At 50.3% G+C, this 18,062-nt stretch overlaps 1 protein-coding gene across 1 annotated transcript; it reads right to left on the bottom strand.

Moving 5' to 3' along the window:
* Window positions 1-4,539: 4,539 nt before the first annotated feature.
* On the bottom strand, window positions 4,540-6,988 carry ACP5 (acid phosphatase 5, tartrate resistant). The gene is made up of 5 exons (XM_065873992.1): window positions 6,881-6,988; window positions 6,361-6,657; window positions 6,022-6,149; window positions 5,544-5,889; window positions 4,540-5,149 (listed from the first exon to the last, which is right to left on the bottom strand). Exons 2-5 carry the CDS (start codon window positions 6,655-6,657, stop codon window positions 4,871-4,873), a joined length of 1,050 nt encoding a protein of 349 aa, XP_065730064.1. The 5' UTR covers window positions 6,881-6,988; the 3' UTR covers window positions 4,540-4,870.
* Window positions 6,989-18,062: the final 11,074 nt, after the last annotated feature.

Below are 18,062 nucleotides of genomic sequence, written 5' to 3'. Positions count from 1 at the left end.
AGTGCCTCTCTGGAGGACCCCTTCTCCGTGCTTGTACAAACCTGGATACACACAGGAAGGGATCATACCATACATGTTACCTTGCAACTTGCTATTTCCACTTAGTGGTCAATACACATACAGATAATTGTTGTGTGACCGCCGTAGTCATGATTGCCAGGTTCACAGGTTTTCTGTGTCTTTTCTTTCCCTTTTCCTTTCTTCTCTATCTCCCTTTCCTTCCTTCTCTCTCTCCCTTTCCTTCCTTCCTTTCTTCCTTCCTTCCTTCCTTCCTTCCTTTCTCTCCTCTTTCTTTCTCTGTCTCTCCTTCCCTCCCTCACTTTCTTCCTCCCTCCCTTCCTTCACATCTTTATTGAGATATAATTGACAGAAAATAAACGGCACGTTTTGACATATACATACACCTGTGAAACCATCACCACAATCATGATAGTGACTGTTTCCATCCCCCCAAGAAGTTTCCTTATGTCTCTTTGTAGTCAGTCCCTACCCCACCCTCAGCCCTTGACACCAACTAATCTGTTTTCAGTTTCTACAGCTTTGTGTTTTTGAGGAAGTCCCATAAACAGAATCATACAAAACATAGCCTTTTGAATTTGGCTTCTTCTACTCAGCTCAGTACGTTTGCGACGTGTCCATTTTTCTTTTGGCCACACTGCTTGTGGGATCTTAGTTCCCCATCAGGGATTGAACCCATGTCCTCGGAAAGCGTGGAGTCCTAACCACCGGACCGCCAAGGAATTCCCTATGTCCATGTTGTGTTTATCAGTAGTTGTTCCTTTTTATCATTGAGTTGTATTCCGTTGTATGGATGGACACAGTTTGTTTATCCTTTCACCTACTGATGGACATTTGGGTTGTTTCCATTTTGGGATGATTAGGAATAAAGCTACTATGTACTGTCTCATTGAGATCTTTGGGTGGATGTTCGTTTTCCACTGTATTTTTTTAATTTAATTTTTATTTTAATTTGGAGGGTAGTTGATTTACTCTACTGTATTTTATTTCTACACTAAAACATGTGATTCCTCTGGAATTCATTTTTGTATACGGTCTGAAGTAGGGTTCAGGTTGTGTTTTGTTCTGGGCTAACCGACAAGGCAGATAACATCTTTCCTGGGAAGTTGTAATGTCACCTTAACCTACATCACGTTCTCATGTGTTCTTGAATTTGTTTCCAGATTCCCTCTGGACGTTTTCCCGGAGCCAGGGTCATGCTGTTTTGATGGCAGTGCGTTTTGCTGTTTGGCAAGGCGGCTTTCTCACCTTGCTATTCACGAGTCTTGGCCTTGGAGGCTGTTGAGAGGGTGGATGTGGCCTGACTCTCCATTGACAACCTCCTGGCTGAGTGAGGGTGCCAGTGCCAGGCCCAGCACCTGGTGTGAGGAGGGGAGTGGGGAGATGATAGTATCCATGATGGTTGAATCAGATGCAGTTGCTCAGGAAAAGCGGGAAGAGATGAGACTCTGTGACTGGTCTCCAGGAATTCTGCCATCTTATTTCCTGTAATTTACAAGGCACCTTTTTTTTTAAAACATCTTTATTGGAGTATAATTGCTTTACAGTGTTGTGTTAGTTTCTGCAGTATAACAAAGTGAATCAGCTATATGCATACGTATATCCAAATATCCCCTCCCTCTTGTGACTCCCTCCCACCCTCCTTATCCCACCCCTCTAGGTGGTCGCAAAGCACCGAGCTGATCTCCCTGTGCTATGAAGCTGCTTCCCACTAGCTATCTATTTTACACTTGGTAGTGTATATATGTCAATGCTACTCTCTCACTTCGTCCCAGCTTAGCCTTCCCCCTCCCCATGTCCTCAAGTCCATTCTCTACTGACTTTCTGACTTCACTCTGTATGACAGACTCTAGGTCCATCCACCTCACTACAATTAACTCAATTTCATTTCTTTTTGTGGCTGAGTAATATTCCATTATATATATGTGCCACATCTTCTTTATCCATTCATCTATCGATGGACACTTAGGTTGCTTCCTACAAGGAATCTTTCTACCCATGGCCGTGTGCTGATTGACATTGTCCCCTGAGCTGGAAGGAAGCCCTCTAGGAGGGCATGTGTCTATCCTGCCTTATTCCTTTGGGTGCTCCTTGAGTTGGCACAGGACTTGGTCCTTGGTGCTTGGTAGACATGCTTGGCCATTGTGGAGGAGGGGGGCCAATCCCCCTCCCTGCCACTAGTTCCCTGTGTCAGCTTGGATGTGTCACTTCTCCTTTCCACCCTCTGGGCCCTGTGAATTGGGATGTTGGGCTAATTCCACACTCTGGGCCCTGCAAACAGGGACACTGGGCTGACTTCTGATTCAGACCCCTGCCGGCTTGGAGCCTCTGAGTCAGTGGGAAGAGGCAGGGTGGCTGTGAGCTGCCTTGACTGTCGTGGTTAAGATTGAGGGTCTGAGGCTTCCTGGATATGACCTTGGGCACCTGACTTAATCTGTTGAGCTTCTGTCCTCTGAGAAGCCAGGATGATGCTGGCCCTTTCCTCCTGGGTCAGGATTAGAAGGGATGGCGGGTTAATTTGGCATAGAGCTTGGTGGGTGGTAATGTCAGCTGGAAAGAGCTCAGGGCTGGCATTCTGGTAAGACAGCTTTGCTTAATTTTTTTTTTTTTTTGCGGTACGCGGGCCTCTCACTGTTGTGGCCTCTCCCGTTGCGGAGCACAGGCTGCGGACGCGCAGCCTCAGCGGCCATGGCCCACGGGCCCAGCCGCTCCGCAGCATGTGGGATCTTCCCGGCCCGGGGCACAAACCCGTGTCCCCTGCATCAGCAGGCGGACTCCCAACCACTGCGCCACCAGGAAAGCCCCAGCTTTGCTTCATTTTAATAGTAACACATGTTACCTTGTAACAAATTCAGCAGTGATGACTGCTACAAAGTAGCAAACAGAAGGTGCCACTTCCATCAAGTCCCTTTCACCAGAGAGGTGAGGCAAGGGATGCTCATGACACACGTTCAGGCTTTGCAGGTATTCTTTTATTGACTATTTGGCAGTGACCAAAGGATGCTTGATTCAGGAGACAGCTGCACCCCCAGCAACCTCACTTATTTTACCCAGGGTGCTATTTCATTCTATTTAGGTGGGCTGGCAGCTGGACCCAAACAGTTGGGTCCCTGGCCCCGTAGCAGCTGAAGTGGCCGTTGAGGGCAGGCCAAGAGAGCAGTTCCTGTGACGGGCTGGCTCAGGCTGTTTGTGGTGGGTGTTAGTCAACTCAGAAGCCCAGAGGGGAACTGGGTTTCTCTGCAGCTTTCAGTTCAGGGGTGAGCATTCTCCTTTCAGCATTCCTCGGCAGGAACAGGCCCTGAAATAATTCTGCTTCTGGAAGTTTTCCTCCGTACGTACTTGCACAGATGTGCAAAAGTATGGGTCCAGGTGTGTCCACTGCAGCTCTGTTGGTAAGAGGGAGAGACTGGAAAAGATTGGTTTATCCTACAAGCGTATGTGCATATGTAGGAAGTGAATGTGTGGGTCATTTATGGTAGCATTGTTTGAGGATAGCAATCCAGGCGACCCTCAGTAGATGGCTGTTTAGATAGACAGTTGGGGACTGGCACACAGCGGGGCCTCTGTAGCTGCAGAAAGAAGCTCCCCCAGAGGGCTGATGGGCAGATGTCCAGGTACAACAGGCAGAAACAGCAAATTGAAGAAGAGAACCTTTGGGGGTGCAGGAAATGCTTTTATCTTGATTGTGATGGTGGGTTTGTGGGTGTGTGCCTTTGTCAAAACTTACTGAACTGCGGACTTTCAAAATGTGTCAATTAGACCACAATGAAGTTGGTTTGAAAAAGAAAACAAAACCAACACCAAAAAAGCAAGGTGCAGATCAGTGGGAAAGGGGAGGAGAAAACCGTTCAGGTTTGCTTTCATTTGCGCACTGAAATCCTGCAAGGAAGCCCAAGGCATTTACAAAAAGCTATTTCCTTTCTGGAAAGGTGGAGGGACAGATGGGAAGGGGGTGAGAGATATTTTACCTTTCTACGGTTTAGATTTTCGAACCATATGAATAGCACCGATTCCACAGTGAAATGAACAAAAATGAATGTTCTGATATGAACAGTCCACTTGTGGTTAAATAGACCCCCCCCCAACCCCAGAAGAAAAAAAAAAGAACCTCCCTGTCAGTCCAGTGGTTGAGACTCCGTGCTTGCACTGTGAGGGGCATGGGTTCGATCCCTGGGAACTAAGATCCCGCCAAAAAAAAAAAACAAAAGGAAAAAAGAACTGTGCATACATGGTGATGCTTTGTGTGAAAAAAGGAGGATGTTTTTATTATGGAAGGAAAGAGCGTGATGATGGCTGTCCCTAAGAAGGTGAGCATGGGGGAGGAAGGCTTGCTTCACGTTGGACCCTCCTTTGTGTTTGGTCTTTACTTAAAATCGCATCCATGTATGAGGCCAGTTGGTTATGGATGAGGCTTAGAGATGGAGACGCAGGCCAGCAAGTGAGGGAGCCCAGACCCTTTCAAACCCAGGTGATGCATCTGGCCAGTGAGGTGAGGAAAGGGATGCTCACGATACACGTTCAGCTTCTGCAACTATTTTTTTTTATTGACTATTTGGCAGTGACAGAAGGATGCCTGATCCAGGGGAGGGCTTTCCCTCCCTGTCCCCCAGTGCCTGGAACTCAGGCTGGGCGAGCCCGGCCAAGGGGCCTGGCACTCTGGCCGGAACACGTGTCCATGCTTCTTTCACGTATATGGGCATCCTTGTCACAAAGGCCACGTGGCACCACAGTTTCTCATCTGTCCTTCTCCTTCCTGCTCTGCCGTAGCACCACCGGCCCTTGAGAAAGCCTGCCCATGGGCAGGGGGTCCCAGCGGGACCCACTCACCCACCAGCTGGGAGGCGTCCCTAACTCAGGCCCCAGCGTGGAGCCCCCGTCGGTGCTGGTGCTCAGACTTGGCTTGCCTTGGCAACTTGGTCTTGAAGAGGGACTTGCCCGAGGCCTCGATGTAAGTGATGCTCATCTCTTTGGGGCTGATCTCAACGTAGGCAAAGCCACCCAGTGAGTTCTCGGCCCCGTAGTGGAAGCGCAGGTAGCCGTTGGGGACCTTGCGCAGGTGCTTCTTCGAGGGGTCCATGAAGTTCCCGGCCCCGCTCAGCACGAAGCCCACGCCATTCTCATCCTGAAGGTACTGCGGACAGAGGAAGCAGGGTCAGTGGAGTCCCCAGCCCCTCAGTGAGGTTTACCACTGGCTTGGTGTCTACCTGTCTTGAGTCCAGGGTCAGGCCTGTGATGGACCACAGAGTCACCTTGAGCAAGGGACATACCCCACCCCCTCCTGTCCTGGGCCTCAGCTTTTCCCACGTGTGAGAGTGTATTGCTCTGAGCACTCAAGCGTCAACTGGGACCCGTGAGATGCCTTTTAGGGAACTTTGGGCTGTTTTCTGGTTAGCGAGCATAGAGTTTGAGAGAGAATGACATTCAGGGGGCTCCCAAACAGAAGGAGGACCGCACTATGCCACGTGGCCCAGTGGCTGGGCTGGGGACCCCTTCCCAGGCTCTCGCCCCACCCTCAGTCCCCTCACCTGCAGGTTGTGATCATGGCCGCACAGGTAGGCGGTGACCTTGTGCGTGGTCAGCAGCGGTAGCAGTTGCTTGACCAGGCAGTGGGTGGGCCCGTGCTCGGCGATGGACCACACGGGGTAGTGGCCGGCCACCAGCACGTAGTCCTCCTTGGCCGCCGCCAGCTGCTTCTTGATCCAGGCCAGCTGCGTGCGGGCCATCGCCAGGTTGCGGGGCCTCTCGGGCTGCTGGCTGGCAAAGTCGTCCGAGTTGCCACACAGTGTCACTGTGTCCAGCATGAAGATGGCCACGGACACGTTGGACCGTGGGATCTTGAAGCGCAGGCGGTAGTAAGGGCTGGGGAAGTTCCTGTGGATGGGATGGAGGTGGTGGGCGCCCGTCTCGGGCAGAGAAGCCCCAGGCTCAGCTCTGGCTGATGGATCTCTTTGCCCACCTGAGCGAGGCTGGCGGAGGGATGGATAGAAGGAGGGGCAGGCTCACCAGCGCTTGGAGATCCTGGAGTAGGCTATCTGTGCCGAGACGTTCCCCAGATGGTCGTGGTTGCCAGCCAGCACGTACCAGGGCACGTTGCGGAGTGAGGAGGCAGAGAACACGTCCTCAAAGGTCTCCTGCAGCAGACAGAGAAGGGAGCCCCGCCCCCCCCGCAGGTTCAAGCAGCCATTGGATGCTCCCACCAAGTCAGGCGCTATGTACAAGGGAGACGCTGAGTGTGCTAGGCGTCTACAAGTGTCATCTTCCCTCTGCCCTCTCCAGAGTCAAAAGGTCGAGTGGCTTCTCCACGCATCCCCCCGCCTCCACACCTACTCCAGTGGCGCACACCTGGAACCTCTTGTCTTTGGCATCCTGCACGCCAGTGAAGTAGAAATTGTCCCCCAGGGACAGGATGAAGTCTGCGCCCAGGATCTGCACGGTCCTGGCAATCTCCTTGGCATTGGCCATTTCCCGGGCTGTGTAGAACGGGGCATTGGGGACTCCTCCCCAGTCACCCACGGCAACAAAGCGCAGTACAGGGGCGGGGGCGGTGCGGGTGTTGGTACTGATGCCGGCAGCCCAGGGGAGCACCAGGGGGAGCACCAGCGAGGCTTGCAGGACGAGCAGCACCGTCCACGTGTCCATCTGGGAGGGGAGAGACAAGCGTCTGGGGCATGGGCAGCATGCGCCCCCCCCCCAGATCCCCACTTGCCCTGTTCTGAGAAAGGAGGAGACGGCTCCCTGCAGGGATGGCCTGGCTCCCTAGCTCCCGGGACTTGAGTGCAAGAGCTGGCTGGGAGGGTCAGGGGGCGGGCAGGGTCCAGCGAGCGGGGTGGGGAAGCGGGGGTATGCCGGGCCCAGTACTCACCCTGGGGGAGGCACAAGCCAGTCGGCTGGGGGCTCAGAGAGGCAGGTGAGCTCCAGAGCAGAACTGGCCGTCACTGAGCCTTTATTCCCTGGGGGCGGAAATGGATCATTAGAGGGGATGATGCAGTTTCTCCGCCAACTGTTCCAGAAGCCCTCCCCTCGGGTCATGTGAGCCTTGGAGTTAGTTCCCCCGGCGGCCGGACACGGGATTCGTGGCGGGAGCCGGGTTGGGGGGTGGGGGTGGTCTGGCCTATGAGTGCAGCCGCGCCTGCCCCACAAGCTCTGCGTCTGCTCACAGGAGCGCGTTTGTGTCGTTGGCCTCGTGTGTGCTGTGTGCGCAGCTCTATCTGTGCGCCCCGGCCAGGCACCTCCCGTATGTGTGTCCGTGTCTTCCGCGGACGTGTTTGTCTGCCCGTGCCTGGGTGTGTCTGAGCTGTTTTCTGTGTGTAGCCAAGCGTGCCTGCCTCGGTCACATGTCTGCTTGGGAGTCCCATGTCCCCGTGGCTGTGGACACTGAGCTGGCAAGGCCTGTGTGGCAAGCCTGTGACGTGCGCCTGCGTCCTCAAGTGGAACTGTGTGTGTGCGATGAGGAGTTGTGTGTCCCTGTCATGTGGCCGAGCCGAGTTGTGTGTCTCTGTGTTGTGTTTCTCAGCTGAGTTGTAGGTCTGGTGTGTGAGGTGTGTTTGACAACATCTGAGCCCTGAGTCCCAGGGTCACCCCCCTCCCCCAAACAGCAGGGGCTCCCTTTTCCAGGAAGTCCTGCCCATACCTTCCTCTCTGCCCCACCCCCCATTCCTGCAGGAGGAACCCAGGCAGGAGGCAGCTGGTGGCAAGCCGTGTGACCACAGACTTTTGACCCTCACACCCTCAGACCCCAAGGGCAGGGGGGCAGGCTATGGGGCAGCGGGGCCCCTGCACTTGAGGCCGCTCTGACCTGCCCCTCCCCTCCCTGCCTCCCTCCTCCCGGCCCTGACTGCACACTCACTCTGGTTCCCTACAGCCTCTTGCGAGAGTAGATGGGGGCCCCTCATTCACGGCCCCGCAGCCCCAACAAACAGGAAGTGGGTCACGAGGGCAGGCGGAGACCCCTCCTCCGGGTGGAGACCTCCCGCCGCCGGGCGGTCTCAACTGGCAAAGGCTGGGCCAAGAGTCAAGGCCAGGCGCGGCCTTGCGAATCGAGCTGCAGGAGTGCGGGGTGCTAGCCGTCGGGGCTGCCCCGGCTTTAAGGAGGCAGCAGTTAGCCCGCCCTGCCGGCGGGCAGGGGCGGCCCAGGTGATCCCCGGCTGCAAGCGCGGGCGCCTGGGCCTCCTGGCCAGGCCGGCGCGCCCGGGGATGCTGCTGGGCCCCTGCGCACCACCACGCCTGTGGGGCGCACTTCTGTAACAGGAGGTAATGCTCCCTGGAGGGCGGCGCAGACCTGCCGATTGGGCTGCAGCTCGGCCGGGCAGGGTGGCTCGGGGACCCGATTTCCTCCCCCTGTCCCCACGCAGGCAGAGTCTCCACCTGCCTGCGCACTTGGGGGGCCCACAGCCCCCACAGCGCTGGGTGGGGCCTCAGCCCCGGGCTGCGCTACCCTCTAGTGAGGAAGTCTCATCTTCAACCTCAATTTCCTGGTCTTTAGGTGTGAGGGCAGAAGAGTCCAATCTTACTTAGAATCGCAAATAATTTATGTTGAAACACCCCTCCAGGAGCTGGGGCTGCAACCCTTCCTGCCTCCTTTTGTAGGTGGGTGGGAGGCAAAAGAGTCTCATCTGAAGAGTAAAGCATGGGAAAGCAAAAGATGGGAACTTTCTGGTGGAGACACCTGGCAGACACCGCCCTAACAGATGATCCAGGTGAACAGCATAGTGATGTCTTATTGATATCACGTGGCCCTGACATAATGTCATGAGAAGGGCCCCTCACCTCCTGGGTTTCTCCTGTCACCTGTAACCACAGGCTTACGATGAGAAAAATACCAGATACACCCAAATCCAGGGATATTCTACAGAATACCTGCCTAGAACTCTGCAAAAATGGCCCAGTCATGAAAAAGCAACCTTTGAGGGGTTGTCACAGACTGGAGGAGACCCAGGAGCCGGGAGGACGAAGTGAATGTGTGATCTTGGGCCAGAAAAGGGGCACTTGTGGAAAAACTGGTGACATCCAAAGAAAGCCTGGAGTTTTGTGAATAGTAACACAACTAAGAAACAGAATCGCGTACAGGTTCCAGGTATGTCGTGGTTCCAGATGATGCTGGCCATGGAGGCAACAGTGAGGTGTATGTTGGAACTCTTTGCTTTTTTTTTTTTTTTTTGCAATTTTCCTGTAAATCTATAATTACTCCAAAATAAAACAGTTTACTTTGAAAATAGGCATGATCCAAGAAACTTAAACATGGATTCGACATGCACTGAGCACCTGCTGTATGCCCAGTACTGGCAGACCCAGCAGGGAACAAGACAGATAGGAAACACCTGCTCTGCTGGGGCCCCATGTGCTGGTGAAATTTATATTCTAGCTGTTAATTACTTTCCATTCTTTGGGGGTGGGGTGGGGCATTCTCTTTCCATTTTATACATTATGTATTGTTTGGATTTTTGCTTGAAAAGCACTGTTATTTTTCCAGCAGAATAAATGCAAACTTCCTCCTAAGGTATCTGTGGTCTGAATGTAAACATGGGAAGCAAAGACCTCATCACAGATCCCGGGCAGTGATTGTTTTCTGGGGAGACGGGAAGAGGAATGGAATTGGGGCTCAGGGACAAGGGAGTGTCAGGCAGGGGGCTTCAACTTTATCCCTACTGTTTTCCTTTCACAGAAAAGGAAAAAAAATAAATTATCTGAAGCAATTAGGACCAAATGTTAACATTTGCTTCTTCATGTGGCAGGTCTGGGAGTGTTTGAGGGATTATCTTCTATGCTTTCTGTATTTTTTTGAGATCACACAAAATTATAATATTTATTATCATATCGTATTACCTGGTCTTTAAAGAAACGTTGGAAAATACTGAAAAGTACAAGGAAAATGATTACAGTCGTCTGCCTAGAGAGTGACTCTTCAGTAATTTTTTTCCATTAATTTTTCTATGCCTACATGTGTCTTCTGAAAAATGGTATGCTATTGACACCATTTTTTTTTTTTTTTTTTTTTTTTGGCCATGCTGTGCATCACGTAGAAATCTTAGTTCCCTGACCAGGGATTGAACCCATGCCCGCTGCACTGGAAGCGTGCAGTCTTAACCACTAGACCGCCAGGGATATTCCCTACTGATATAATTTTTTAAGTTTGTCAAATGTTAACATTTTCTATATCTTTTAAATTAAAAAGTACAAAAGCACATGCACATGAAAAGAAATCAGGCTTCTTGCGGGGTGTGTACTGAAACTTGTGGACCCTTGGCTATATCTCTCTGGTCACCTCTGGGGTTCCGAGTAAACTCTTTTTCCCTCCATTCACTCAGGGAAGCCTGCTTCTGCTGATTTTCTGTGGAGGTGGATCAGGATTTGGCTCTGAGCCTCCCTCCCCCTCCACTCCTGCCTTGCTTCCCAACAACAACGTCAATCCCATGGCTGAGTTCCTCCCTGCCCTCCCCTCCCCTCTCTGCCCCAGCTCTCACCACTCCTCTGGCCTTCTCACCCTTCCCGGAATAGGAGCCCTCGCTCTGACTTCAGGGCTTTGGCACTTGCTGTTCCATTTTCCTAGAAGGCTGTTCCTTCTCCAGCTATCACCGTGGCTCCCTCCCACTGTATTTAAGTTCCTTTAACTTATCTAAAAAGCATCCCTCCCACCCCCATCCTGACTCCCTCTTAACTTGCTGTAGTTTTCGCAGTAGCCCTTATCGAGGCCTGACGAACCAAACTCTGCTTATCTTGTTTTCAGTCTGTCTCCCCACCCGAATGAGGTCTGAGGCAACAAGAACTGTCTGCAGTCGGTGGTGTTGGGTGCTGTTTCTCTGGCTTTTAGAATCTGGGGCCCACAAAGGCAGCTGCTCAGGAATTATCTGGGGAAGGATGGAATGAAGGGACTCGCTTGCACGACACAACCTTCCCTCCAGTCTGAATGTGCAGCTTCCCTCCACCCTCCTGGCTTCATCCCTTGAGTGGATACCACTAACTCCTCTACAGCTTGCTTCAGATCTAAACTTTGTTGTTTTCTTTGTTTTTTGGCCAAGCTGCGTGGCATGTGGGATCTTAGTGCCCCCACCAGGGATTGAACCTGTGCCCCCTGCATTGGAAGCAGGGAGTCTTAACCACTGGACCACCAGGGAAGTCCCAAATGTTGTTGTTGTTTTTGATAATCTGTCCAGGACTCTTGGAGATATGTCAGTGTGTGCATCTCCTTCATGTTGGGGCCACTGAGCACAAGTCACACTAAGGACAGTGTGTTCTGACCTCAGGGCCTTTGCACTTGCTGTGCCCTCCACTGGCCCACTCTCCCCCACCTTCTTGTCCTTGAGCACTTGGCTTCAATGCCACTTCCTCAGACGACCCTGACACCCTGACTCAGTTAGCACACACACCCAACACCTAGTCCCCTGTCTCTACTCTTGTCAAGTCCCCCGCCCCCCAAGGAATTCCCACGAAAGCAGTTCTGGGTGGACAACAAATGTCCACTCGATGGGGTCAGAAGGGGGGCAGGCGGTTAGCATTACTTCTGACAAGCACGGTCAGTGAAGGGAGGTGTGCGCAGATTGGTACATGTCGTGAGGAGAGCCTGAGGTGGGAGGTATCAGGAGCTAATGGCCTGGAGCTACGGAGTGTGGACTCGATCTGGAGGGTGACAGGTTTGCAGGGTAGGGTCCAAGCTGTGTTTTTAAAAGGTCAGTCTGGAAAAAAGCACGTAACAGACAGATCTGTATCGCCTGTCTCTCTGTATCTATCATTATTATTATTATTTTGGCTGCATGGCATGTGGGGATCTTAGTTTCCAGACCACGGATGGACCCCACGCCACCTGCAGTGGAAGTGCAGAGTCTTAACCACTGGACTGGCAGGGAGGTCTCATTTCTATATCTGTTTATATCTATCTATCTGTATATCCATGTAACTACATCTATCCATCTATTTATCTGTAACTCTATCCATTTATTTTTATCTATCTATCTACTTATCTATCTGTATATCTATCCATTTATCTATATCCATCTATCTGTATCTCTATCTATCCATCCCTTAATTTTTATCTATCAATCTGTCTATCACAGTATATCTTGATACAAAACTACAAGTGCTTGGTTGCTACTCACCAAGAAGAAATAATTCTGGTGCCCACAGGAAAAAAATTAAGAGTGGTTTCTTCCAGGGATGGTTGCCCTGGGAAATTATCAATTTCTACTTTACTGAATTCATCTTTAAAAATTAAAAGCTAGTAAAGATTTTGTAATCAGGAAAACAGTATTTACCTAAATAACCATTCTGATGGAGGCACAGATGATTGTTGATGGAGGGTGAGCCTACAATGAGGGGGACACCCCCCCCCAAGTGGCTGGTATAGTTGGGTCAGCCCTCCAGGATGGCTGTTTAAAGGTGGTTGAGTCAGGGGGCTCTGCAGCCATCTGCCTGAGTTCAAATTCCAGCTCCTCTGCTGTTATTTAGCTGTGTGACTGTGGGCTAGGGGCTTTACCTCTCTGTGCCTTATTTCTTCATCTTTTTTTTTTTTTTTGCAGTACGCGGGCCTCTCACTGTTGTGGCCTCTCCCGTTGCGGAGCACAGGCTCTGGACGTGCAGGCTCAGCGGCCATGGCTCACGGGCCCAGCAGCTCTGCGGCATGTGGGATCTTCCCGGACCGGGGCACGAACCCATGTCCCCTGCATCGGCAGGCGGGCCCTCAACCACTGCGCCACCAGGGAAGCCCTATTTCTTCATCTTTAACATGGGTGATGTTACAGTTATTCAGTACAGAGTGTCGTGTACTGGCACCAAAAGTCCTGTCACAGATGGAACATGCAGCAGAGGACCTTGTTCATAGCCAGCACCCCCTATAAGCTAGCTGTCACTGCTTGTTATTATTACTATTATGTGTATTATTATTATAGACCAGGGCAGTGGCAATTTGGAGAAACTGAACACGTTTAAGAGGCAGAAATAAGAAGTTGGGGGACCTACTCATCCCAGTTTGCCGGAGACTTTCCTGATTTGAGCATAGAAAGTCCCACATCCCGGGAACCCTCTCAGTCTTGGGTAAATCAGAAGGATAGTTGGTCACCCTAAGGTAAATCTTGGGACCCAGTGGTTAGAGGGAGGAATCTCTGGCAACTTCCAGCTTTCAGGTCTGGAGAATGAGAACCCAGACCCAAGGAAGAAGCTCAGGGAGAGGAACCGTTTTTGGGGAAGTGGACAAACCCGAGCGTGGGTACATTGAATTTGAGGGGCCCCTTGCTTGTCTGGGTGGGAGAAGACAGGTTTCCCTGTGGGGATCATGGGACAGAGGTCCCAGTATCTTATTCTGAAATATTTCGAACACACAGCAAAGTTGGAAGAATTGTCCAGCGAACAGCCACACACTTGCTCCTAGATACTGCAATTAAGATTTGCATATATTTGCTTTAGTATCTACCCATCCGATCACTCATCAATCTTACTCTTTACCTATTTTAATACGTTGTGGACATCTGCACACTTCCCTGCCAAGGCTTTAGTGCTCATACCATTAACTAGAATTCGATATTTGTTTACAGTTCTTTTCTCTGATGTGAAATTTACATACAATGATATGTACAAGCCTTAAGTGTACACTGGGCAAGTTCTGATAAACCTCAGCTACAGTCATGAAAGAAAGAACTTACTCAACCCCCCGTGAGATTCAAAACAAAAAATAGAAGTAAATGGAGGCAGCTCTGGTTCTGCTACTTGCAAAGCTCTGTGACCTGGAGGGAGTGTCTTAACCTTTCTGGGCTTCAGCTTCTCATCTCTAAAATGGGAAGAGTAAGGGTGACTGTCTGAGATCTGATTGTGGCTGTCGTGGGTATTGAACACGTGAATTCGTGTAGAAATACTGAGGAGTGCCTGGCATGTAAGGAGTGCCTTGAGGGACTTCCCTGGTGGCCCAGTGGGTAAGACTCCCATGCTCCCAATGCAGGGGGCCCGGATTCGATCCCTGGTCGGGGAACTAGATCCCGCATGCGTGCCACAAGTAAGAAGTCTGCATGCTGCAACTAAGAGTATACATGCTGCGACTAAAGATCCTGCATGCCTCAGCGAAGATCCCGTGTGCCGCAACTAAGACCCGACACAGCCAAAATAAATGAATAAATATTAAAAAAATTTTTTTAATGCCTTGAAAACACTTACTTATAATATTACCCAGTTGGAACAGTGAAAAGAATTACTCTTGGTGGAAGAAGAAATAAAGAGGTAAGAATATTGCTGAAAAATTTCAAAGATGGCCATCAGAGGAACCTAAGCATGGGATCTACACTGGTGTGGAAGGCGGGTGGAAGGAAAGGGTGGCTGTGAGCTAAATCCTGATCCACTGCTGCAGAAAATCAGGAGCTCCATTCACCTGTGCGTGATTAGAGGGAGAGGAGCGTATTCAGTATTCAGAATCGTGGAGATGCCCAGAGAGAAAGCTAAGACTTCACGCCCTGCAAAAGGTCTCATTTGTTTTAATCATGTGCATGTGCTTTTGTATTTTTTTAACGTGCTTTTGTATTTTAATTTAACTGTAATTTGAAAAACATAGTCAAGATTCTGACCCCTGCTCCAAATGGATGAATCTTGAAGACATTATTATACTCAGTGAAATAAGGCAGTCAGCGAAGGTCTGTATGATTCCACTTCTACAAGGTCCCTAGGGTGGTCAGATTCATAGGGATGGTGGGTGCCAGGGGCTGGGGGAGGGGGAATGGGGTAATGTTTAATGAAGACAGTTTCAGTTTTGCAAGATGCAAAGAGTTCTGGAGATGGATGGTGGTGATGGTTACACAACAACGTGAACGTATTTAATGCCACTGAACTGTACACTGAAAAATGGTGACAATGGTAAATTTTATGTTATTTGTATTTTACCAAAGTTGAAAAAAAAGAAAAACCAGAAAAGCACAGAAGATAATACTAAAACACCCCTCTACCATCACATGAAGAGGCAAATGTTGTAATTGCTTCAGATATACATTTTCCTTTTTATGAAAGAAAAAAAAACTAGTTAGAGATAAAGTTGAAGTCCTCTCCCCCTTGTAATTTCAATTTTAAAAATCCTAAATAGTTTACAGTGAGAAGTCTCCTTCCCATTCTGGTCCTCCGCTTTGGAGGGAACAAAAGTTACCAGATTTTTGTGTCTCCTTCCAGAGCTGGTTAATTGATTTCAGGATGGTAACCTTTTTTTTCTTTCTTAATTTATTTATTTTTAATTTTTGCCTGCGTTGGGTCTTTGTTGCTGCGCGCAGGCTTTCCCTAGTTGCCGTGAGCAGGGGGCTACTCTTCATTGAGGTATGCGGGCTTCTCATTGCGGTGGCTTCTCTTGTTGCGGAGCACTGTCTCTAGGCGTGCGGGCTTCAGTAGTTGTGGCACGCGGGCTCAGTAATGCGGCTCGCGGGCTCTAGAGCGCAGGCCCAGTAGTTGTGGCGTAAGGGCTTAGTTGCTCCGTGGCATGTGGGATCTCCTGGGACCAGGGCTCGAACCCGTGTCCCCTGCATTGGCAGGCAGATTCTAAACCACTGTGCCACCAGGGAAGCCCTGGGCTGCTAAATTTAAGTTGAAAAGTCATATGATAATTTGGTTGAATTAAGAAGCAGTATTGGAATGTTTAAAAGAACATATTTCAAACTCCTATTTATATGTTTAATTTTTAGATTTGTAACAACGCTAAGGACTTCAGAAGCATTTGCTTGGTGGAGGGATTTAAGATTAAAGAATCAAATATAACACTTTTATAAATGCCATCTGCAATATTTAAGAGATTTCAACCCACTACATTTCTAAATGGACCCAAATATGTACCCAATGACCTCTCTGAAAGTGATGGTCCACTTTGCCAGGTGTATAAGTAACATAATAGCTGTAATTGGAACCGAAGACTTAAGAGAAGCTCTGTTTTTAAAGGTATAATTTAAACTGACTGTATACTTGCAAAGTAACCACAAAGATGGATTTTTCTAGGCACCAAAGCTGCCCCAGATCCAGACACCATCGTGAGTTTGTTTGATTTGAGGAACGCAAAGACCAGTGTGGTTCGAGCAGAAGGAGCCAGGGGAAAAGTGGGAGGAAACGAAGGCAGGGAGGTAAGGGGTGCGTGCGAGTGCTTTGGGGGCTGCAGGGAAGAGGGTTTTTATCCCCAGGGAGGAAGGCGCCGCGGAGAATTCTGAGCAGAGGTGGGACTAATCAACAGGTTTTGCATAATTTCCACCAGCTGTTGGGCTGTAGACCACAGCTACGTGGTGGGTGCTACCGGTGGGAAAAACCGGATCCTGTTGGTTTCCCCCAAACCCGGTAAACAAAGTCTGAGAACCTTGACCTCGGAAGCTCCCCTGGACCCCCAGCAGGATGCCGGGCGCCCTCCTCAGACTCTTGACCTGTCCACTGCTGCTTCCGCGTGGGCAAATCCTGAACTGCAGCAAACGTCCTGCAAACCGTGTTTCCTTTTTGGTGCGCAGAGGCCCCCTTGTGTGGGGTGTGGAGGGTCGGGCAATGGAGCCAGCTGAGGTCTGCCTCACCCCCCACCCCAGAAGCTCCCGGGGGGGAGGGATGAGTGAGCTACACGGGGATTCAGATGTTTGCAGGATAATCTGATGAGCAGCCCGCGTCTCAGAAAATTGCAAACCAGATTCTCAGAGGAGGGGTCTTTGGGCAGAGTCTCCAAGGACCAGTAGGCGTTTTTTAGGAAGGCACAGTAAGAAAAGACATCCTAGGCAGAGGGAAGGGTATGTACGGAGCAAGGTCAAAACTAAAATCCTGATCTAACTTATCCCCCCGCTTAACTGCTCCTCTCAACCTGGGTCATGGGGTCACCATGTGAGCCCCACACCTAGTACTTATCCTGAATGTGTCTCTTCCTCTCACTCCCCCCATCCCCATGGCCATCACCCAGGCCCAGACAGCCATCACCTGGGCCATAGTTGTCTGTCCTAATGGGCTTCAATTCCTAGTCATCCATCCCAGTCCCAAAAGAATCTCTCTCCATCTCTCCCCTGCTCACACACCTCCCATTGCTCCCTAGTGCTCTGGAGGTCAAGTCCAAGCCATTCAGCCTGGCATCTGAAGTCATGGAAGACCTGGCCCTGCCTGCTGCACCGTGTAGTTAGCTGAACAACACATGAACAACAGTAACAAAAATAATAATAACAGCAAATACCCACTTTACACGCTGCCAGGCTGTGGGTCATGCAGTATAAAGGCAGTTTCAGGGAGTTCCCTGGTGGTCTAGTGGTTAGGATTCTGGGCTCTCACTGCCATGGCCTGGGTTCAATCCCTGGTTGGGGAACTGAGATCCTACAAGCCATGCGGCACAGCCAAAAGAAAAAAAAAAAGGCTCTTTCACAACAGCCTTATTATCCCCGTTTTACAGAAGGACATTCTGAGGTTCAGAGAAGTCAAGGGACTTGTCCAAGGTCACTAGCATGCCTGTGAACTCAGTTTTTTCCAACTTCAAAGCAGAGGCTTAACTCCAACTCTGTCCGCTCCATGGCACATCTCTGGTGTGATAGGTTTAACTTCTTTGCTATTCCTCTGTCTTAGCTCAGGCTGCTATAACAATACCACAGACAGGGAGGCTTGAAACAGACATTTATTTCTCAAAATTCTGGAGGCTGGGAAGTTATGGAAGATCTTGACACTAAGATCAAGGTGTCAGCCTATTCAGTTTTTGGTGAGGGCTCTCTTCCTGTGTTGCAGACGGCTACCTCCTCTTTTTTTTTGGCTGTGGCTTGCAGCATGTGGGATCTTATTTACCCAACCAGGGATTGAACCTGTGGCCCCCTCAGTGCAAGCATGAAGTCTTAAGCACTGGACTGCCAGGGAAGTCCCCCATAAGGGCTTTATTCTACCTTGAGGGCCCCACCCGCATGACCTCATCTAACCCTAATTACCTCCCAATGGCCTCAACTCTAAGTACCATCATATTGGGGGTTAGGGCTTCAACATAAAAATTTCTGAGGGATGCAAATATTCTGTCCATAGCATCCTCCCTTCAGATAGTGGGGCCTCATTCCCCTTGCCTTGAGTGTGGGTCAGACTTTAGTGAAGCACTTAAAAAAAGAGACAAACTT

This window comes from Phocoena phocoena, chromosome 3 (assembly GCF_963924675.1).
Source record: "Phocoena phocoena chromosome 3, mPhoPho1.1, whole genome shotgun sequence".
Taxonomy (NCBI): domain Eukaryota; kingdom Metazoa; phylum Chordata; class Mammalia; order Artiodactyla; family Phocoenidae; genus Phocoena; species Phocoena phocoena.
The sequence above is the reverse complement of the archived record's forward strand: the minus strand, read 5'-3'. Positions and strand labels throughout refer to the sequence as shown.

Bases quoted from the DNA above. Each gene is read 5' to 3' on its own strand.
- ACP5 (XM_065873992.1), bottom strand. From the start codon at position 6,657: ATGGACACGTGGACGGTGCTGCTCGTCCTGCAAGCCTCGCTGGTGCTC. The intron at 5,890-6,021 runs GTGAGCCTGCCC...TCCCATCCACAG, and splicing joins TCCAGGATCTCCAAGCGCTG to GAACTTCCCCAGCCCTTACT. The intron at 5,150-5,543 runs GTGAGGGGACTG...CTCTGTCCGCAG, and splicing joins GCCATGATCACAACCTGCAG to TACCTTCAGGATGAGAATGG.